Source organism: Lissotriton helveticus, chromosome 3_1 (assembly GCF_964261635.1).
Source record: "Lissotriton helveticus chromosome 3_1, aLisHel1.1, whole genome shotgun sequence".
Classification (NCBI taxonomy): Eukaryota; Metazoa; Chordata; class Amphibia; order Caudata; family Salamandridae; genus Lissotriton; species Lissotriton helveticus.
In genome coordinates this window covers 1,809,400,874-1,809,424,854 of record NC_136061.1, presented here as the reverse complement: position 1 = coordinate 1,809,424,854, position 23,981 = coordinate 1,809,400,874, and the positions used below count along the sequence as shown (strand labels likewise).

The 23,981-nt window shown below is 48.1% G+C and overlaps 1 protein-coding gene across 3 annotated transcripts in view; it reads left to right on the top strand.

Annotated features, from left to right (window-relative positions):
* KDM1A (lysine demethylase 1A) overlaps positions 1-23,981 on the top strand; it is a 1,206,177-nt gene that overhangs the window by 709,801 nt on the left and 472,395 nt on the right. For all 3 annotated transcript variants that reach the window (XM_078682705.1, XM_078682704.1, XM_078682706.1), the window contains exon 12: positions 5,051-5,124. In XM_078682705.1, the coding sequence (XP_078538831.1) occupies positions 5,051-5,124 (74 nt within the window). The remainder of the gene's footprint in view (positions 1-5,050; positions 5,125-23,981) is intronic.

Here is a 23,981-nt window from a genome sequence, read left to right as displayed (position 1 = left end):
ATTTGTGTGAATAAGCAACAGAAAGCATTTGAAAATATTAAGTCTGAAATGGTTGCTGCACCGTCTCTCAAACCATTTTGTGTTGGTAAAACATGTGTACTTACTGTGGACGCCAGTCTGTATGGACTAGGTTGTGTGTTATCACAGTGTTCGGGAAACGATGAGTGGAATGTGGTTTTCGCCTCTCGTACTTTAAATTTGACAGAAAGACATGCTGTCATTGAAAGAGAGTTGCTAGAATGTGTTTGGGGTGTGGAGCATTTCAGAAATTACATTTGGGGTGCACGGTTTATTCTAAAAACTGATCACAAACCTTTGATTACTATCTTATCTCCAGGTGGAGGCCTTAACCCCACGGCAAGAATAGCTAGGTTAATGTCACGTTTACAGGTATATACTTTTACCGTAGAATATGTTCCAGGAAAAGTAAATGTAACAGCGGATTGTTTATCTCGCCTTCCTTGTGATGGGAACAACGATACATGTGAAGAAGAGGTTGTGGCAAGCATTTCTGAAGTATTGTCAGACCGATTTAGTTCTATTTCAGGCGAATTGTGGAAGGAAAGTATGAGAGAAGATAACATTTTACAGCAGGTTGTCAATTGTACCAGTGTTGGTTGGCCCTCTAAGAATGATATTTCTGATGAATTGTTTCCATTTTGGAAGGTCTTTGATGAGATTTTTGTAGAAGGTGATTTTATTTACAGACAAGGAAAATGCATTCCACCTGTTTTTTTACGTGATACAATTTTAAGACTGAGTCATGAAAGTCATCTGGGCATGTCCTCAATGAAGAGGCTCATCAGATCGTTATTTTGGTGGCCTGGGTTGGACAGGTATGTGGATAGGATGGTGAGGGAATGTCCAGAATGTGTGCGTAGTGAGAAATCTCTCAAGTGTAATCCGGCCCCACTTATTCCAGTTAAGTGGCCTGATTATCCGTGGCAGAAAGTTGGGTTGGGCATTGCTGGGCCTTTTAATTTTCTACCACAAGATTGCAGGTTCGCCATTGCCATGGTGGTTTATCATTCCAAATGGCCTGAGGTGAAGTTAGTCCCACGTGTTACCACTACTAGTGTTGTTTTATTTTTGAAGGAAGTTTTTGCCAGAGAAGGTGTTCCAGAGGTAATTATTTCGGACAATGGGGTGCAGTTGAAATCGCATGAGATGCTGGAGTTCTTAAAACTGCATAATATCCGGCATATTACCACATTTCTTTATGAACCTCAGGGCAACGGTCAAGTGGAAAGGTTCAATAGTGTGCTCAAGGAAGACATACTTTGGTCACAGAATTTTAGTGTTGACTGGAAAGACAAGTTAAGAGAGAAATTATGGCTATATCGTATTACCCCTCATTCCACAACCGGGGATTCACCTTTCCGCTTACTCAAGGGTAGAGATCCTGTTTCTAAGTTATGCCCTTGGTGGTTTAAGAAAGTTGTTAGAGTTCAAACTTCTGAGCTAGACAACGAATGCATAGCTCGCAAGGTTAAGGAAAAACAACTAAAGAGCAAGAACATTTATGATCTTCGTATGAAGGTTAAAATACCTAAATTTGTTGTTGGATATTTTGTTTGAATACGGAAACCTGGTATTCTCCTTAAGCACAATACAAAATGCAGCCGACCTATGAAGGTTGCCAAAGTCAATCGTAATAGTGTGGTCACTCAAGATGGACAAGTTTGGAATGTAAGACATGTTTCCAAGTGTTCTATGCTTCGCTCTTAAAGTTTTTAAGGAAGGAGATGTTACATTCTTTGTAGTACATTTAGTGTTTCCCTTTTAATTGTCTATTGCTCTTTTAAGATTACTGTGTACTTTTAACCATGGCACATGCTTTGCTGTTATTACATCATATAGAACTGTGGCGTTGACATTCTTGTCTTGGTCTTTGGAACAGCTGTACTGTGCTCCTTTCAATAAACTGATTTTAAACTTTTGGATTCAAGATCATCATTTTATACTGGAAATTCTACAGAGGGCCTTTAGCCAACGCTCTGCTCATTTTCAAACACACACTCGTACTTGTGGTGACCTCCACCTTGCGGGAGCAAGCAGGGGTGTGCCACAAGCACGAGTGCAGTGCTTGAAAATTAGCAGACTGCTCTCCCAGGTGAGGGCGCGCGCCTCTCTCCTCACCCACACGTCCCGGCCACTTCCTCGTTCCGCCCTCTCCTTTTTGCTCGCGCTTAGCGTATACTCCTTTATGTGAGGCTGAAATATTTTGCATCATTACTCCTTCTTAGACTGGGGTGTTACTACATGGCTTTTGGAACGCAAAAAGCATGTGATGAATAGTTGGAGGACAGGTAACGTTGTATTGGTCAGGACCTCCCGGCACATGATTGGCTGGGAAGATCTTATCACTTGTTCATTGGCAAAGAAGCCTGAGAACCTTCATAGTGGGTCGGGATTGGTGGAGGGGAGAGCTTGCAAGTTGTTCATTGGCCAGAGAGACGAGAAGTCTGCATGAGATCCACATCACCCACCCTGCTCAAAGTGGGCGGGCTCTAGTGACGTCAGCTCAAATATGCTAACTGTAGTAGTTAGTACACATACAATGCTGTTTATTGTATAACCATTCCAGTATTGGCATAAAAGTGATTATTACTATGTGGGCAGTAAGCAGGGGATAACCCACTGACAGCAGGAAAATACACAGACTCTTGGCAAGGCATGGCTCGTATTCTCCCAATTGCTTCAGATTGCAGAACATCAGCCGCCAAGAGCCACTGTGCCTCTACTTCCGTCACAATACGTCATGTCCTGTTGTATGGCCGCATCGGGCTAGGTTCCCCTGTTCTGCCGCTGCAGATTGCCCTCTTGTGCTCCCTGCCGAGGACAGCCTCCTGTTTGGAAATTCCTCATTTACTCCAACCCTGGAGGCCACAAGTGCGGTGAGTGCGAGTCCTGCTGCTGCCGCGGACAACTGTCCAAACGCATCTCTGCACTTCCTTTATATCAACACACCTCTCTACCTCACCTGTCTACCTCAGTCTTTATTATTCCCTCTTCCTCAGCTGTCTACCGGTCTCTGACACACCTCTCCCTCTCTCTACCTGACCCTCTATCGTTCTACGACTGCGTTATTCTCCCCCTCTCCATCTTTGATTTACCTGTCTCTGCACCTGACTCTTTTTCTTCTATACTTCACTTCTTTGTCTACCCTTCACCCCTCGCTACCCTTCTGTTTGCCTCACTATGGTCTTTACCCGACCTACCTTTTAGTGCCTCTTCCCATTTGCCTCCCTCCCTCACTGCGCTCTCCTAGCATGCATCTGTTTCTCCCCTCACCACCATGCCTGCCTCTACCCCATATTACCTTTCTAACTAGCCTAACTTTCTACCTTCCTGTTATTCCTGGTAGTGAACCTTTCATTTCACGCGATTGTATTACCTACGCATTCAAATTGAGTAGGTCATTGCTGTGCTCCCAACCCGACATCAAGACCCAGTCCCCTAATCTCTCAACATGGCCAGATATTACAACAAGCTTTGGCATAGCCAAAAGGTCTTGCCTTTGGAACCTGCTGCATAACTTCTGCTTTGTTTGGATTTTATTTATAATTTACAAGTTAGAAAAAAAGGCTTTTTTCATATAATAGTTTAATAATTATTGGTCTGCATTTACAGTATTTTTACCACATACAATGTAGCTGACCATAGAGTTTATATTTTATCTCAATTAGGCCTACTTCTACAGCCAGCACCTGCCGCCAAATAGTTTCCTCTGTTTAATAAACCTAAAAACAGTGGGGAGTATACATGCTGCTCTGATTAGTATTAGTGGGGATATTTTGGCTCCAAATACTTTTTTTCATACGATCTACCGCTGCTCATCCATTACCGCAAGGATGGAAATTATACAATTTATAATAAACCCTGTTCTTATCATGTGTATGGTAGGTAGCATGTTGTTTCCATAATTACTTACTGTAAGAATCAATTCCTAGGTAACAATAGGAAGGAACAAATGCAAGAACATCATCTGTCAGAAACCATGGCTAGTGTTGGATATTTAAAGTATTAGGCTTTCAGTACAAACATTTAGAGCTAAATTCTCATTCCTCCGCAAGCAGAAATTTGCTCAGGGATCGAACTTACAAGTTGTGCGATAATCACACACTCAATGTTTCCCTGATAAATTTGGACAGGTTTAACCTGCCGTATCTGTTGGGGGAGATAAGACTGGTAAAACAGCAAACATGCAGAATTTGGTGTGTTAATTACCAATTCGACATGCTTTGCCTCATTTTGAAGTAGAAAAACTAGAAATACAGATAAAATACCCTAACCTATTACCTCACAACTTGCAGTGTGGGCCTTAATAAGTACCTAATTTTAGTCTTGGTTATGGTTTTTGCTGTAAGTGTTTTCTATATGGTTTGCAATATATTCAGTTTTATTCACAAACCAACCGAGGTTACATTTAAGAGGAGCAAGTCACTGACATACAGCAAGAATGCCTAGAGCCTAATTTAGGGTAGGAAGAACTTGACTCTTCCAGCACTTAAGGGAGTTTAACCTGATCTTCGTGTGAATTAGTCTACAGTATTAATTACCTTTATCCAAAAGCACTTGCAGCGAGAACCTTCGCGGTGCTCGCCAGTAACAATTGACACTTTTAGCAGACTCATCAAATTTAAGGCTCTTAAACTTCCACACCTGTAACAACAACACAGCCTGATTGAATATCATCTAGCTTTGTGGTATTGAGTTTAAGGAGACTGCTGCCTCATGACATTATGCTCAATAATGTTTATATTTAAAAATCTGTTTGTTCTTATGAAATAAACATTCATTCCCAAACTGATTTCCCTCGTCTTCGTGTGAACGACAATGATACCAGCCCCGAAGACCAGTAAAACGATCTCAGTGCTTATCTGTGATAAACCAGCCTTTGCATTTGTTAAACAATGGCTTGCATGCAATCTTGAATGCAAATTGTATAGCTACATTGCTAGTAGAGATGTATTCAGTTCACATTGTGAGTAGTATCAACCACCATAGGTAACAGATTTTTTCACGATCTTGTATATTTGCATTTAAGGAGTATGATGATTTGGCAGAAATTCAAGGAAAGCTTGAAGAGAAACTTCAAGAACTTGAAGCCAATCCTCCAAGGTAAACCATAAATACTATGTCCAGATGATTTAATTGTGTGATTTTGTAACTGTAAAATATTGCCTCTTAAAAAAAATAGGAAATAGCATTTATTTAATGTGATTTATTTCTGAAAATCCTAAGTTGATGTTCATAATACAAAACCTCAGTAAAATAAATGATCAAATTTAGAAATTGTCAGAAATGTATCTCTTGAAGAAATCACTATGTACTGTTTTTTAGGCAAGCAGAGTCCCGTAAACACCATCTGATAGGGACTTCTAGCTGCAGATTCCGTACAGTTTGAATTTCCCCAGGCATCAGACTGGATCAGGAAGATTTTTCATGAGCAGTACCGCTGCCTATCAATATAGGCGCCACCCAGGTACGCTGATGACAGTTATTTTCTTTCCGTACCAGCCAGCGCCAATCCAGAGAAGAGCTACCCCTTTGTTGTTTTTTGACTGGCTTTTTTCTTCATTTTGTCAGCTACTCTGGTAAGAGGCACTAGAAAAAGAGCAAGGAATGTAAGCGCTCTTTGACTTCTCCTTGTCCTTTGGCAGATCAGACGAGGGAGCAACCGCTTTCTTGCCCTTGCCCTTGGTCGGCTCCTCACTTCCCGAATTGACTCCCGCCCAACTCAAAGAGTTCTATGACTCCATATGCTTCATATTTGGGTGGCCCTGTAATAAGTCCTGTGCAGGCCCATTGTTGTTTTCCCTATGTTAGCATGAGTGCGTTGTAGGCTGTCCTCTGCTTTGCACACGTGACCTTACAGGCATATTTTATTTTATACGGCAGTGTACTTTTGCACAAGACTTGCTGTTGTTTTGTCATCTATTTTTTACTTGGGATTTAGTCTGCACATGTAGACGAGGTCGAACAATAATTCCCCTTGTTATTCTGTTCTGGTCAGTCCCTAGCACCGAGACAAAACAAACAAATGCAGCTGTTGTTTGGGTACGCGTACCTTTGTCATATAGGTATGCACAGATAGGTAACACACTTGGATAGGGCTTTTTCCAGGAAAAAGATTGTCACAAGCGTCCTGGATGTAGAACTTTCATCTGCTTTTACTGAGGTACAGGGTCTGCTGCTAACACCTAGAGATCTTCTGATATATAATAATTTTGCTTCTGTAGAAGGGAAAGAAGGTTAGGCTACATTGTAATATATAATGACTGCTCCATTTATGATTTACGGACTACTTGCTATGCTAACCTTCTTTGTGTTAGGCATTAGAGACAGTAGTTAAAATATAAATTTCTTGTGTTTGTCAGAACTTATTGTGGACTAGTAAGAATGTGTGAGCCAAATAGTGTGTCCTGCAACCGCGATTCCGGAGAGGGTTGGGAGTGTTGTGTTCTGGGATGTCTAATCACTTGTTCCTCTGTGAGTGAGTAGGAGGGCAAGTGTGACACTATAGCTACTCCGTCCTGGGCTCATGACTACTTGGGTGGTAAGATTACTCAGTCCCTGATTACTAAGGTCCCATAATCCCAAGCATAGTTCTCTGACTCCGCAGAATTCCTGCAACAGCCCAACTCCATTGACGCACCTTCAGGCCCCAGGGGGTCAGAATGGGCCCCATCTGGTTCTGCGCTAGTGGCTCCAGCTCAGGCAGGGCCCCATGGGTCCATTCCTGGATCCAGACTGACGCTGGTTATGCCATCTCGACCTTCCCCAATGTTCCCTGCGCCATCCCCATTGTCACCCCCTACACTGAGCCGAATGGCCGTGCATGACGCCTACTCAGATGCCAGCCCGAGCAGTGCCTCCTAAATTGGAGCCTGAGTCTTATTCACATTGGCTAGGCCTTCGTGTGAGACATGTGGAGGTCACTGGACCTTTGAGAATACTTCCAGCTCTACAAGGACTGGTGTGAGGAACTGGGTGAGGACTACTGCCTGGATACTTTTGAAGATGCTGGTCTGCTTTCTCCCCCTAATGTGGCAACAGAGGAGGGAGCGTCCTATGCAGCTTCAGCTACCCTCAGTGGCTGTCAAGACTATTCTCTTGACTAAAGTGCTACAACCAGTAGCTTACACTTCGGAACCCCTATTCTCGTTCAGTGATGCCTTTAGTGATGTCCTTTTGGGTACCTGGTCCAAACCCAGCACAGGGGCTCCCAAATAGGACCATTAAACTGCCATTGCCCCACAGCTGGGGACCCAAACTTCCTCACACCTCAACCTTTCCCTGAGAACTTGGTGGACCATGCCTCCACCTCTCAAGGTGCTCTCCAGACTGTTCCATATATAGGGAATCCAAGAAGCTGGATTACTTTCGAAAGATGTTTTCTTCCTCCAATCTGGCATTGCGGTCCATTAACACCACATGATTTTTGGGCTGTTATTTCCACACTTTGTGGGATAAGGTTGCACAAGTGCTGCTAGAGGTCCCGGATGAGGCCCGGGCGTAACTCTCCCAAGCTGTCACTGACTGGAGAGATGCAGAAAAGTTCACTATTCGATGTGTACTTGACCCAACCAACTCGCTAGGAAAGTGGTTTCCTCGACAGTGGTCCATCGGCACCAAGCCTGTCCAAGCTTCCCTTATGGACATGCCTTCCGATGGCAATAGTCTTTTTGAAGGCAAGATCTAGTCGGCTCTCAAACGCTTTGAGGTTTCTCATGCTATGGCCAGGACCTTAAGCCTCTCTGAGGCCCCACGTCCACCCCAATCTGCCTTTTGCTCTATCGTGACTACAGAACAGGCTTCCCGCCGCTCCTATTCCTGTCCACCCACAGTGCCTTGCATGCTTCCCAGCCTCTACATGGATGAGGGTGTGGTATCCAAAGACCTGGTAGGTAAGGTGGTCAGCGGGCTGGCCAGTTGCCACCCTATCCCACCAGAGCCCTCCCCCACCCACCCCGCCTGCCTACTGCGAATGTCTCCTAACCCTCCAAGTGTGCCCCTTTTCTGCCATGGGCCCCCAGTTGGCGGCAGGATTCCCCATCATTGACAGTCCATAGCATTGGACAGGTAGTTTTACACATTGTCTGAAAGGGGCTACTCCCTCCTCTTCGAGTCTACCCCTCCCTCCATGCTGCCATCTTGCTGACGGAGGATCATCTGTCCTTTGTCCATGAGGAGATCACCGCTGTCTGGCCAAGGTAGCCATATAGAGGTAGGCTGTGGTTGTTATTCCAGCTACTTTCTAGTTACCAAAAAGGACAATGGCCTTCATCCTGTCTTCGATGTCCGAAATCTCAATTTCTTCCTCAAAAAGGACAGCTTCAAAATGCTCAGGTCTGGTCTGCCCTGGACCCAGTTGACTAGATGGTAGCATTGGGCTTGCAGGACGCTTATTTTCATATTCCCACCGTGCCTGCCCACCAGCGCAGTCTTTAATTAACGACATGCCACACGCACTTTCAGTTCACAGGGCTCTTATTTTTTCCTTACTGGCGCCCCCCAGGTGTGCACCAAGGTGATGGCGCTGGTTGCACCTTATTTACGGATGTCAGGGGTGCCAGTCTTATTCTACCTACGACTGTCTGCTGAAGATTGGCTGGCACCACGCTGTCGTCTCCCACCGCCAGACTATGGTGAACCTAGTGCGCTCACTGGGGTTCACCATCAATGTGGCGAATTCACATCTGACTCCCTCTCGGGCACTCCTTAAATCTGAGCTGTTGTGGACACAGTGGACACAGTGCAGTTTTATTTATTTATTTATTCATTTTGAAGGTTTTATAGAGCGCAAACAAGATCCTTGCGGATATCAGAGCGCTTTCCAGTGATCAAAGCTGATTATACATAACGAATAGCATGATACATTATACAGGCAATAATATGAAGGAAAGGGCAAGCATGGGATAACAATACGAATACACGGGAAAAGTCGTAAAGTACACAAGTATGGGATAACAGGACAAAAACACAGGAAAAGTCATCCAGTACATGACATGAGTGTCTCGATTGATTAAAGTCTGGGCAGGATAAAGAGACTAGGGTGATAAGGTGGACCCTTAACAAAAGAATGAGATAGTAGTAAGGGTACTATTGCCTTGAGAATTGGTTTTACTTCCTTTTTGAAAGAGACGGTAGAGGAATTCAGTCTGGTTTCTGGGGGAAGAGTATTCCAAATCCTAGGCGCCATCCCAGAGAAGGTTTGTTTGTTTTCTTTTTGTTGAATCTTTGAGGTTTCAGTAGTAGGTTGGATGCACCCCTAGTGGACCTACAATACTAATATTTCAGCCTTTATCCTAGGGTTTTGATTAGGCTGATTCTGAGGTGCTGGGCCTAGTGGCATCTTGCATACTGCTGGTGACACATGCCAGATGGCATATGTGGGCTCTGCAGTGGGACTTAAAGTTCCAGTGGCGCAACATCAGGGCAATCTCTCTGGACTGATCCAGATCTCGGAGGTTACTGTGAACGATCTGCAGTGGTGGCTAACCAATTGCAGTTGGGTCAGAGGCAGACCCCGCTCCCTTCCCCAACAAGATCTCGCAGTAGTGACATGTGTATCACTCCTGGAATAGGGAGGCCATCTTGGAGAGGTTGAGATCAGAGGACTCTAGTCTCCAGCTTAATCTGGATCCACATCAACCTGCTGGAGCTCTGTGCGATCCAACAGGCATTGAAAGCCTTTCTGCCCTCCATCAGGGAAAGGCTGGTACAAGTGTTCAGAAAACACCACCACCATGTGGAACTGCAACAAACAGGGCGGTGGGGTTGTGGACTCTACGTCAAGAGGCTCTGCGCTGCTGGATATGGCTGGAACAGCAGTGCATTCCCCTGGTGATTCAACACCTGGCTGGTTCTCTGAACGTCAGAATGGACAAACTCAGCTGAATATGCCTAGCGGGCCCCAAATGGCATCTCCACCTACAGGTGGCGTAAGAATCTTACAGCTGTGGGGAGAGCCTTAGTTAGATCTGTTTGCCTCTGCCGAGAACACGCAATGTCAGCAGTTTTATGACGTCTGTAATGTTATCTTGACAGACCGGCAGCCCTCCACCAAAAAGGTACATGCCTGTCTTTGGAAATAATTTGTGGCATGGTGTTGAAGTTCTGCTTTTTACTAAGGCGTGCATCAGCGCGCCTGCACTTGTCTGCAAGACCTGCTGTAATCACTCTACAGAGTGGAATTGCAGCTAGTGCTTGCCATTGGCTCAAAATTCTATTGCTCTTATCTGACTTCTTATTGGCCGATGCTGCTGATAAATCACTTCTGTAGTAGGGGATCTCTGTGTATAGTCATAATCTAGTGAATAGTCCCGCTCATGTGCGGGGACCCCGGAGCAATCAAAAATAATCTCTTAAGCTGTCTGTCTTGTGCAGTCCTGCATAGACACTTAAGAGAGAATTTAAAGACAAATAATGCAGCCTATACTTCTCAGGCTACACTGTCCCGTACTTCAACTAGATATTCCACCAAAATTAAATTCAGCACAGCCTGCCAAGTTTTTCTCATAGAAAAACTTCCCCCTTTTACCAAGAAAGTCTCTGGAAGATAGAGAGGAAGGGGTGGACAGACAAGCCCCATAGGCTGCCATTATGTGGCTCAAAAAAGGATACTGTGCCTTTAAGGAAACTTTCTAGAACTCTCAGTATCCCAGAATGCACAGCAGGTCCCCTCCACTTTCAGTTCTTTTTTCCGGCTCCTGCTAGCAGGACCCTGGGGCATTGAGCTCTTCCTTTTTAGGGTATATTTCAATTGTTTGCACTTTTAAAGTGTTAGAGTGTGTTCACTCAACGTGTTTTTGAGCCTTCTTTAATTACTGGTGTTTCTCTGATAATTCTGAGCCTTCATCTATCACATATGCCTGCCTTATTTGATAAATGCCCTGAATGCTCTAGGAAGAAGGCCAAGTCCGATAACACGAGGTGTGTATCCTGTGTCTCCCTTCTGCACATGTTCCTGAGGAGTGTGAGATCTGCCAGACTTTCACCTCAAGGACCCTGAAGGACAGACAGAAGATCAGGCTCCAAGGACTGGAGCAGAGAAAACAAGGTGGGTCTGGGCATGCTGGAACTGCTTCATCTGCCCGTGCTGAGGCCTCTGGGGGGGCTCCCCAGTGAGAAGAAGGCCAGAAAACACCACCCGTCTCCGTCTCCGTCGATAGCCTCGACGTCGGCGTCGAGAGGAATGACAACGGTCTGTTCCCCGTCTCCCCAGGGCTCTGGGTCGAAGCGGCGGCGACGTTCGATGTCGAGGGGACGGACGTCGAGACCTCCGAGGTCGACGTCGGGTACAGATTCATTGTCGTCGTCGAGCCATCGACATCGAGAGAAGTCATGACGGCGCCAGCGCTCGCCGTCGAGGCGACTTCGCCGTCGACTCGGCGTTCGACGTCGAAGAGGAGATCGTCGACATCGAGAAGATCATCGATGTCAAGACAAAGAGCGTCGACGTCACGGCGATTTTCGACGTCGAGAAGGAGAAGTCCGACGTTGAGACATAGACCATTGACGTCGAGACGCCGTTCGTCGGCGTCGAGAAGGCGTTCGTCGACGCCGAAGAGGCGCTCGGCGCCTAAGAGGAAGGCTTCGTTCTCAAGGAGACGTTCTGACACCAGAAGCCCCTCCAGATCATCGGGGGCACGGCGGTGACGTTCACCGACAGGGGGCACGGCATCTCGGTCTCCCCAGTCGGATCAGGCTAGGAAGAAGAGAAGAGAGAAGTCTCCGGGCTCTGTGTACTCTGTGGTATACTCGCCCCCTAAACGGAGGTCGCCTTCACCACCGCCTCCTTTGCCAAAGGATCCGCCTCCTCGGATTCAGACGCCACCTCCGCCGCCACCTCCTCCTCCGCCGCCTCATGGGCTGCCACCGACTCCACCTCATGGGCGGCCGCCTGCTCCACCGAGGTCGACCTCGTTGACCGCGCTTTTCAACTCCTCCGGCAGGGCCTCTTCTTCCGAGGCTTCCGGTCAGGCCGCCACTACTGGCGCCGCTGAGACCTGCGGAACGACCAAGATCGAAGAGGTCTAGATCCCGCTCCGGACAGAGAGGGAGGTCCAGGAGTCGCCATCGTTCGTCTACCAGATCTAGACGGCGCCACAGGAGGGGCAGATCTAGATCTCGTACGGATTCGTCCAGCGCCAGAGGCTACTCTCCTACCCTGTTGGGGTCCCCTCGGACGAGGGCGTCGCCTGTGGACGACATTATATCCTTCCAGGATGTACTGCTGAGAGGGCGAGCAAGCTGGGCATCACGCTTACTGTGCCCACACCGACGACCTCAGTCATTTTTGAGACCCTTCATAAAAAGCAATTGTCTCGACCTCTATTGCCGTTAGTCCCGGGATTGGAGGAGCCCGCCATGGAGTTGTTCCTCACTACTGCGACTACGAAGTCAGCCCCCTCCAGGCTCCAAAAGAAGTACAGCGCTCCTGACTCGGACCCAGAATTTCTCAGGGTGGATCCAGCACCGATTCGGTGATAGTGACGGCGGCGCGGAAACAACATGCCACCACCCCGTCATCTAAGGTGCCTCCAGACAAGGAGAGCCTCTGGATGGAATCGGCAGGCAGGAAGATGTGCGGGACGTCCGCCACCTCCATGAAGGCCGCGTGTGCCTCGGCGTTGCTGGGAAGGTACGATCGGGCTCTGTGGGAGTCCCTCCAGCAGTTCGCTGACCTCCTTCCCCAAGGAGAAGAGGGAGGATTTCATGGAGATCCTGAACGAGGGGCTGCTGGTCTCTAATCGACTGATCAGCGCAGCTGCAGATTCATCGCTCCTGGCAGCCCACGGGTACTGCCATGGAGTCAACCAGAGACGTCATGCCAGGTTGAGGCTTACGTCCTTGAAGCCTGAGGCCCAACAGAGGGTGGCCAACTTACCCTTCGCGTCCAGGTATTACCAGCAGGGGACGCTGAGGAATGCGCTATGGATCAACTGGTCGAACAGCTTTCTGTACGCTCTTCCACCCAGTCACCTGATTCCGGCGGTGCTCATCAAACTGTCCCGGCGCGGATGATCCTAATTGCCCCGGAATGACCCAGACAGTGGTGGTTCACGGACCTGCTTCACCGGTCTCTTCTTCCTCACATACGGCTGCCGTGCCGGCCGGACCTTCTCACGAAGTTCGGGGGACAGATGGTACACCCCAACCTCTCGTCTTTGAGTTTGGCGGCATGGCTCCTGAGATAGTGCAATATGGCCATTTGAATCTCCCTGCGGATTGTATGGACATACTGAAGGAGGCTAAGAGACCTTCCACTAGGACTTCTTATGCTTACAAATGGAAGAGATTCTGCATCTGGTGTAAGTCCAAGAACTATGATCCCACGACATGTAATGAAGATGTCATCCTTCCATACCTTTTGCATTTGGCGCAGTCTGGTCTTAACTTCCATTCCATTAAGGTCCATCTAGCTGCGCTGACTGCCTACAGGAAATGCCCTTCACAGACTTCCTTTTTCCAAATTCCTGTGAATAAGGATTTTTTGGAAGGTTTGAAAAAAGTGTTTCCTCCTGTTCGTCTTCCTTCGCCTTCAGGGGAATTGAATGTGGTGCTGTCCAGATTGATGAAGGAACCTTTTGAACCTATTCATAAGGCTTCGCTACAGCACCTGTCTTGGAAGGCGGCGTTCCTCGTGGCCATTACATCAGCCCGCAGGGTGAGTGAAATTCAGGCGTGGTGTTGCTAAGAACCTTATACTGTATTTCATGCTGCTGAGGTTGTAATGCGTACTCACCCTAAGTTTCTTCCTAAGGTTATTTCTGATTTCCATGTTAACCAGACTATAACGTTACCTAAATTTTTTCAGACTTCTTCCACTCCAGCGGAAAGATCTCTTCATTCCCTGGATGTCAGAAGGGTGTTGAAATTTTATCTGGATAAAACCAAGGATATTCGTAGGTTAGACCAATTGTTTGTCAACTATGGGTCAGTCAGGACTGGTCTTGCTACCTCTAAACAGTCCATGTCGAGGTGGATTGTGTCCTGTATACAATTTTGTTATCAAAAGGCTAATAAGACCTTAGGGGGTAAGCCTAAGGCTCATTCCACCAGGGGCAAAGCGGCCACGACAGCTTTGCTCCGTAATGTTTCCGTTGCAGAGATCTGCAGGGCTGCCACTTGGAAGTCGGTCCATACCTTTGCTAAGCATTACTGTCTGGACTCTGATGCCAAGGCAGATGCTCAGGTTGGGCAGACTTCGCTGCGAAATCTGTTCCGCCAGTAGTGGTGTTGTGTTTCTTCTTCTCCACCGCCGCTTTGGTGTTGGGGATGGGCTTGCCATTCTATTCACTAGATTATGACTATACACAGAGATCCCCTACTACAGAAGGAGTAGTTTCTTACCTGTAACTCCAGTCCTGTAGTAGGGGTATCTCTGTTATAGTCATAAGCGCCCGCCCTCCTCCCCGGTGGAGAAAGATGTACTGAATGCTACAGGTCTAGCTTTATACGCCTCCAAAAAGAACTGAAAGTGGAGGGGACCTGCTGTGCATTCTGGGATACTGAGAGTTCTAGAAAGTTTCCTTAAAGGCACAGTATCCTTTTTTGAGCCACATAATGGCAGCCTATGGGGCTTGTCTGTCCACCCCTTCCTCTCTATCTTCCAGAGACTTTCTTGGTAAAAGGGGGAAGTTTTTCTATGAGAAAAACTTGGCAGGCTGTGCTGAATTTAATTTTGGTGGAATATCTAGTTGAAGTACTGGACAGTGTAGCCTGAGAAGTATAGGCTGCATTATTTGTCTTTATATTCTCTCAAGTGTCTATGCAGGACTGCACATAACAGACAGCTTAAGAGATTATTTTTGATTGCTCTGGGGTCCCCGCACATGAGCGGGACTATTCACTAGATTATGACTATAAAAGAGATACCCCTACTACAGAACTGGAGTTGCAGGTAAGAAACTACTCCTTCGTTTGTATGCCAAGAGCATCGGCCAACTACAGCTTCCCTACACTGTAGGCTTTTATTTATTTAGTTACGGACTACTTTGTTTTTTGGGCCATTGAGCAACATTCCGTCCATCATCTTGTGTGGTTTCCCCATTACTTGGGGCACAGCACTAATTATTTGCTGTAACTCCCACGAGCCTTCGCCACTGCTCTCGTTAGTACCTTTTTTTTTTTTTTTACATTACGGCTTACCCTCAAAAATTGTTCCTGCACGCAGCCCTCTCCATCCCCGGGTGCCGTGCTTTAGGTTTTAGCACGGCGCCCTCATTTACAATATAATGGCCGTACAATCAACAGTGGCGGCCACAGCGCGCTCCCGCTGTGCTTTAATTGAAGTGCTTATTTACATTGACAGAATGTATAGAAGCATTCAAGCGGCTGATGGATGCAGTGTAAGTAAAACATTTTTTTTTCTTACACAACATGCTTTAGCTTTAATACGGCGCACTCTGACCTGTTCGAGGCATGTGGGCTGCTAAATTCATATCTATAGCATAGATCGCCGCCTAGTGTTGGGTCCGGATGATTGCACATTGTTGTCCTGGAAGAGTCTTCGAAGTATCACGAGATAGGTGGCTCCTCCCCTGGACTACAGTGTGCATGGGCATCGACTCCATCCCCAGATTGTTTTTTTCCGCCATTGGGGTCGGATGTGATTTCGACGTCTCCTGTTCGGAGTCGATAAAAAACACTCTTTTCAAGGCCAAAAGGCCTTCGCTTATCCCGTCTGTATTGTTCGCGTTCGGTCTCGTGAACACTCCAACTCGTCGAGTCGGATAGCTGAGGAGTCGGGTGACTCTTCGGTCATCGAGGCCCTGTGAACGCAGCAAGACTTAGACGACATGGAACGAAGTCCATTCAAGAAGTGCCCCGTGTGTGGCTCGAAGTACCCACACATCGACGTACACCCTGTGTGTAATAAATGCCTGTCGCCGGACCATAACGAGACCAACTGTATGGCCTGTTCCAAATTCAGGTCAAAGAAGACTCTCAAGCTTTGTCGCGCCTCGCAGCACAGCATGTCGGCCCCGGCGCCGGACGACATCTTCGAAGTACAAGTACTTCAACTACAAGTTTCACCTTCATCGGCGGAGGTCCAGCCCGAATCCGAGGCAGATGTCGTGGCTCTAGACCTGGAAGAAAACGTCGAAGAGGTAGGGGACTACGAAGAAGTATATGGGGCCGTGGAAGATAGCTCGGAGGATGAGCTATGCCCCGTTCGTACTCTGACAATGGCCCAGGTCACGGAATCACCACGCGGCCTTACCCACGACCTTCCACCTCGATCCACGGCCCCGCCTTCCGGCCCGGCTACGGACACCTCAGTGGAGCCGCCATTACAGAAATCGAAACCGAAACTCACACAATCGGTATCGACGAAGACGAAGATGGCCGACACCTCAGGGGAGCCGCCATTACAGAAATCGAAACCGAAACTCACAACATCGGTATCGACGAAAACAAAGATGGCCGACACGCCATCGACACCGACGACACCTGCTCCGCCATCGACGCCGTCGTCTTCGGACACCTCAAAACCTTCTAAAGCTAGCGACCCAGCAAAGGTGTCGAAAGTGACCAAAGAACCAAGCTCGAAGGGTGTGCTCGAGCGGGTGTCGAGCAAGGTGGCCGGGTCGAAGTCAGTCGGCGACGGGCACCGAGCAACAGTCTGGAGTCCCGAAGCAACAAACAAAGGCAGTCGATCCGAAGAAGTCGATGTCCGCGCCTGCGGCTGGGGTCGGTGACAGTAGCGCAGTGGTCGAAGAAACGTCTGCGCCTACGGCGGCCGAACAGCCATCAACGACGCTCGTCTCGTCCCATGGAGGTGGACAGAGGTCTTCACTCGGGTCGACGAAACCATCCGCTTCGTTTACCAAGCAAGTCTCGGATTCCCTCAAGCGGTTACGGGACAAGGCGTCGGAGCCGAGCACACCTTCAGCACCCCAACCGCTGGCCCCACCGAAGAAGACTTCGATGCCGATATTCTACACTCTACCGCCTAAGGTGGCGCCGAAGGCCTTTGCACCACGCTTGGTGACCAAGGACTCCACAGTTTCCGGCACAAGTCTCTGTCCTCGACAACCTCTATTGGAGGAGCAGTCAGCGCGTTTTATCGACGCCGACACAGGGAAACTCACGCTGTACAAGAGGAAAATTACTTCACAGCCTCTGGAGTCGTTTGTAATTCCTCTCAAACGGAAAAGACCAGCACCAGCACCAGATACTCCAGTGCTAGTTGAACAACTTCCTCCACAGACTAGGAGAGGGGCAACACCTTCACCCACTTGCTCAGAAGGAGATGAAGGTGAACAAGATGAGGAGTATAGCTTTCCTGCAAACACAGACACTGATGATCAGCAGGACTCCTGGATGGCCACTGGTGATCACGGAGACCAGCAGGTTCTCCAGGACACTCAGGTTTATGGTGTAAAAACCTCTCCCACAGAAGACTCGGCGGCATTTAATGCTTTAATTGAGAGGGCAGCTACAAATCATAAAGTAGAGATGCATGCTGACCCTGTGGAGGATGACTTTTTATTTGACACTTTCTCTGCAGCGGAAAAAACTGTGAAATCTCTTCCTGTGCTAAAGGGGGTCCTTAAACATGCCACGGGCATTTTCAAGGAACCCACCAGGGCGAGGGTGGTGAACCCCAGGATAGAGAAAAAATACAGGCCCGCACCTGGCGACCCAACCTACATCCGGGGCCAGTTGCCCTTAGACTCTTTGGTGGTCTCAAATGCCCGCAAGAGGGCTAACTCTCAAAGAACGGGTGAAGCTCCTCCCCCGGATAAAGAGTCCAAGGTGCTGGAGGCATCGGGGAAAAGGGTGGCAGCTCAGGCAGCAAACATCTGGCGCATATCAAACACACAGGCTCTGCTGGCCAGATACGATAGGGCGCACTACGACACCCTGGAACAACTGCTGCAACACCTTCCAGACCAGTTTAAGGAGGGAGCTGAGATGCTTATACAGGAGGGCAAGCTCATCTCCAACGCTGCGATAAAATGTGCGCTCGACGTTGCGGACACAGCAGCGAGGGCGATAAACACTAGTGTTACGCTGAGGCGTCAAGCATGGCTCCGCATCTCAGGGTTCAAGCCAGAGATTCAGACAGCTATCCTTAACCAGCCTGTTAATCCAGACCGGTTATTTGGCCCAGAGGTGGACACCACCCTCGAGAAAATCAAGAAAGATACGGAGACGGCCAAATCCATGGGTGCTCTCCAGTCTCAGCAATTCCGTGGGAACACTTTTCGTCGCTCAGGCAATCGAGGTGTTACCAGAGGACACTTGGCACAGCAAACGCCCTACAACAAGGGTGGGGCGCAATCCTCGTACCCCAAACAAGGTAGAGGAGGGTACCGGGGAAACAGTGCCAAAGGCAGAGGAAGAGGCAACAACAGCTCCCGTTCCTCTGCCTCCAACAAACAGTGACTTCCTGTCACTGCCCCCCGACCATCCAACACCTGTCGGGGGGAGACTACAACGGTTCCTCCCTGTCTGGCAGTCCATCACCACAGACAGGTGGGTACGGCAACTTATCCAGTTCGGCTATTGTTTGGAGTTAACATCCACTCCCCCCAACATTCCCCCAAGACAACGTCCTATGTCAGCCGAGCACTTGCACTTATTGCAGCAGGAAGTTCTTGTAATGCTGCAAAAAGGCGCTATAGAGCTCGTGCCGGTGGAGGAGGAAGGCACAGGGGTGTATTCCCTGTACTTCTTAATCCCAAAGAAGGACGGCTCACTCAGACCGATTCTGGACCTCAGGCCTCTGAACCAGTACATTCTTTCAGAACACTTCCACATGTTAACACTGCAACAGGTTCTTCCATTACTAAACCAGGGAGACTTCCTCGCAACCTTGGACCTCAAGGATGCTTATTTCCACATACCACTCCATCCTTCCCACAAAGTATCTCAGGTTCACCATACAAAACAGGCATTACCAGTTCAAGGTTCTCCCCTTCGGAGTGACCACTGCCCCCCGAGTGTTCACCAAATGTCTGGCAACAGTAGCAGCGCACCTCAGGAGACAAAACATACATGTCTAACCTTACCTAGACGACTGGCTCGTTCAAGCCAAGTCGGAGCGACAGTGCGCCACAGACATGTCTCACACCATTCACCTTCTTCATGGTCTGGGGTTTTCCCTGAACTATCCCAAGTCGCACCTCCTGCCAGCCCATGTGCGGCAGTATTTGGGTGCGACAATAAATACTCTGCCTGCCACGGCTCAGCCGAACCAAGCACGGATCGACAACATCCAGTCGCTAATCCAACGGTTCAGACCGCAACACTCCCTCCCAGCGAGAGTGTTTATGCAGTTGATAGGCATGATGGAGTCCTGCATCTTTATAGTCCCGCACGCCAGGTTGCATATGCGTCCGCTCCAGGAATGCCTGGCACGTCAGTGGACTCAGGCTCATGGCCAGTTGAAAGACCTAGTGTTGGTGACCGGTCGGGCATACAGCTCTCTGCATTGGTGGACTCCACACAACCTTTGCAAGGGCCGACCGTTCCAAGAGCCTGTGCCACAGATTACCCTGACGACGGACGCATCACTCCAGGGATGGGGAGCTCATGTGCTCCACTACACGGTGCAGGGACTATGGACACCGCAACAGAAGAAGATGCACATCAACTACCTAGAACTGATGGCAATCTTCATGGCACTCAAGTCCTTCAAAGTACATCTGTGCAACAAGGTCGTGTTGATCCGGACGGACAACATGACGGCCATGTACTACATACAAAAGCAGGGAGGTACACACTCTCCACAGCTGTCTCATCTGGCTCAGGGCATGTGGAAGTGGGCCATTCAGAGGAACATCTTCCTCATGGCGGAACACCTCCCGGGCAAGGACAATCAGATGGCGGATCTGCTCAGCAGATACAGCCACCAAATGCACGAGTGGGAGATACATCCATCAGTGCTCCGCCCGTACTTCCAGCAGTGGGGTCATCCAGAGATAGACCTCTTTGCCACAAGGGAAAACGCAAAATGCCAAAGCTTTGCCGCCAGGTTTCCTCACCCACAGTCGCAGGGCAATGCGATATGGATGAACTGGTCAGGCAGATTTGCGTACGCTTTTCCCCCAGCGCCTCTCATTCCGCTGGAGGCAAGAAAGCTAAAGCAACACTCGATGACGCTCATCCTGGTTGCTCCAACGTGGGCACGCCAACCTTGGTACACCACGTTTCTAGAACTCTCCGTGGTACCGCATCAAAGGCTGCGCCTCACACCCAAGCTATTGACGCAGAACCATGGCGACATTCAGCATCCAGATCCGCAACACCTCAATCTGGCAATCTGGCTCCTGAGGTCTTAGAGTTTGGCTACCTTAATTTGCCTCCTGAATGCATGGACATCATCCGGGAGGCAAGGAAGCCCACTACCAGAGCTTGCTATGCAGCAAAGTGGAAGCGGTTTGTCATTTACTGTACAGAACACAATATCAACCCGCTAGATGCATCCATTCCTAACATCATCTGCTACTTGTTACATATTTACAAATGCAATCTAGCATACGCTTCCATTCGGATACACTTATCCGCCATAGCAGCTTATCTTCAAAACAGGCAGCATCTCTCTGTTTTTAGGGTGCCTGCCATTAAAGCCTTCCTGGAAGGGCTGAAACGGGTCATCCCTCCCAGGACCCCACCAGCTCCTGCGTGGAATCTCAACGTGGTCCTCACCAGGTTGATGGGTCCACCCTTTGAGCCTCTACATTCATGTGAGATTCAATTCCTCACATGGAAAGTCGCTTTTCTCATTGCCATCACGTCTTTACGACGCGTTAGTGAGCTACAAGCGCTCACAATTCAAGAGCCATTTATACAAATTCATTCCAACAGGGTGGTGCTCCGCACTAACCCCAAGTTTCTTCCTAAGGTGGTGTCGCAGTTCCATGTCAATCAAACCATTGAACTGCCCGCATTCTTTCCAAACCCAGAAACTGTAGCAGAAAGAATGCTCCATACACTAGACGTCAAAAGGGCATTAATGTATTATATTGACAGAACACAACCTTTTAGAAAGACACAGCAACTCTTTGTTGCCTTCTCTGCACAGCACAGAGGCAACCCCATTTCCAAAGCAGGAATAGCCAGGTGGATCGTTAAGTGTATTCAGATTTGCTATCAGAAAGCTAAGCGCACCTTAACGGCCCCCCCCAGAGCCCATTCCACCCGCAAGTTGGGGGCCTCCATGGCATTCCTAGGTAACATCCCTTTGGAAGACATCTGTAGAGCAGCCACATGGTCTACACCACATACGTTTACCAAACATTACTGTGTAGATGTGCATTCCAAACAGCAGGCAGCTGTAGGACAGGCTGTTCTCAAAACACTTTTTCAGACTTCTGCAGCCGGCACGGGCGGCCGCCGTTAATGGAGGGACTGCTATGTATTCTATGCTATAGATATGAATTTAGCAGCCCACATGCCTCGAACTGAATATGCTACTTACCAGTATGCATCTGTTCTTGGCATGTAGGGCTGCTAACATTCATATCGCCCACCCTCCTCCCCGGCGCCTGTAGCGGCTGCAGACCTTCTTGCATTCAATCATTAGCATGGACATCACTTACACGATCATACTCCATCTTTGCCACAATGGCTAAAAACAATCTGGGGATGGAGTCGATGCCCATGCGCACTGTAGTCCAGGGGAGGAGCCACCTATCTCGTGATACTTCGAAGACTCTTCCAGGACAACAATGTGCAATCATCCGGACCCAACACTAGGCGGCGATCTATGCTATAGATATGAATGTTAGCAGCCCTACATGCCAAGAACAGATGCATACTGGTAAGTAGCATATTCATTCTTTTATTGTACACTTGGCACGCAAACACTGTTTTTTAATTTAAATTGACAACACAGGCGCTGTTCCGTGAAGCTCAAATGAAAAGTGCCTCCCCACTACTTGTGGCACAGCACTAATTATTTGCTGTAACGCCTGCGAGCCTTCGCCGCTGCTCTCGTTACTGTGCATGTTTCCCCTGTATTGGGCCAAACCTTATCTCCTTACTCCATCCCCCGCTGCCTCTCCCGGCAGCTGCCATGCCTCCTTCACCTAGTAGCCCGGCCATAGAGGAGGGGAAGGAGAACAACCATTGGCATAGCCAATAGGTTTCGCTTTTGGGATCTTATAAGTGTTTAGACAGAGCTATTGGCTTTGTTAATGTCTTTAAGCTGTGTTGTAATAAAAAAAAGTGGTATAACCATTTTTATCACCCTATATATAACCAAGAACACTTTATGTACAACTGAACAACCCTAATAAAAACAGAATTAACACAAACAAATGTGTTTTAGTTTTTTGTCCATGCAATGCTGGCAACTTTTCTCTGCCTGTTCTAATGCTAATTTGTTATCGGTTTTTTGTTATGGGGGAGGGGAATATAAACAACAGGAGGGTGAAGGTTGGGAAATAGTACCTCAATTACAATAGAAGCAGTGGAGTGACCCTAGGGGAGAATCAACAGATGCCAGATTCCGACGGCAGACTGAGGTGGTGCGGAGTGATGCTGAGGTGGTGGTGACAGGTGATCCTGAATGATACGGAGGTGATGCTGAAGTGGTGGTGTGCTGGTTCGGAGGTGATGCTCAGGGCATGCTGAATGATACTTAGGTGGTATTGAGTTGCTGAGTGATGCTTTGGTGATGGCTCATGCTCTGCACTTGTTCCAACAGGGTGAAAGATAGGCACAACATAAGCTCTCCAAAGAATTACTGACTTTTCAGAAAATAATACACAGGGTTGCTGTAATTATGAAAACCAAGCCTTTTCGTTCTTACCCTTGCCTAGAAAACATAGAAACCATGCACTGTGAAACATTGTCAAATTACAGGTCAAATTAACTCAGGCACTCTAATAAACTGCCAAAGAAAAGAGGTGGTCATTTACTCCTGAAGCCAATGCTAATAGTTTCTCTAGCCATCTCACCAGATCACATCATGCACTCTTGTTTATATATTCTTCTGTCAGTCTGTCTATGTAAGCAACAGCCACCACGTTCTCTAAATTCTGTGCAGAAATTCTTAGCTTTAGAAGTGCACGGAATCACTTGGAAATCTGATTAAATCCCTGTCTACCAACTGTAAAATACCTTACACATAGAGGCGACACTCATCTGCATATAACAAAGGCCCATTCACACACTTGCCACTAAACTAACCCTCACTATGTAGTCAGAAAGCTAAAAGGAAAAACATTTTCACAACCTGTTATCCTGGCCACTACACCCTTTCCCTGGTTATAAATTAAACCAAAATATTTATTGGATCTTCTGCTTAGCCAATTAGTTGTTACTGAGCGCTTTGAGACATCACATTGCCAATTATCAAGGAGTGTTGGCATTTCTAAATTAGCCAACACCACGCGCAAATCACTCACAGAAGAATATAAAATATTTAGAGGTTTTCGTTATGGCGGAGCTGAAGCTTTAAGTTGCGAGCTTTGCGGAGCCAACTGTCACACTTCTGTGCCAAACAACACCAAGGGTATAGTTATCAGTGATACAGCACGTGTAGTGGCACCGGGGCCCTGCACGCTAATTGTTGTTTTATTTCACTACCCAAATACCAGTCTTGGAGTGCATGTGCCTTGCTTTCCCTGGGGCCCATGGAATGTATGCCACGTCACTGAAAGAGAATGGGGGGCTAGTGCTCTGACCCACATTCTCCCACGCCGGTGTAATTTAATGCAGACATGCAGCCTGTGCTGAGAAGGTGTGTCTGGGTGACATGACTGGATTGTGTTTGTATCGCCCTTCCTGGCGGTGGCTGGGCAGGTATTCCCCCGCCAGCGCCTTGTAAAATGCCTGCTGCGGTAGACCTGCAGGATGCCTCTGAAAACACACCATTCCGGTGCCCACTGTGAGAAGTAAACACCAGTGGCAAAGAGACCCAAATCGAAACGGAGGCGTAATAGATTTCACTGACCCCGTTTTCACTGAGGTAAATCCACACAACGCGGGTCAGGTCTACTGAACTGCCC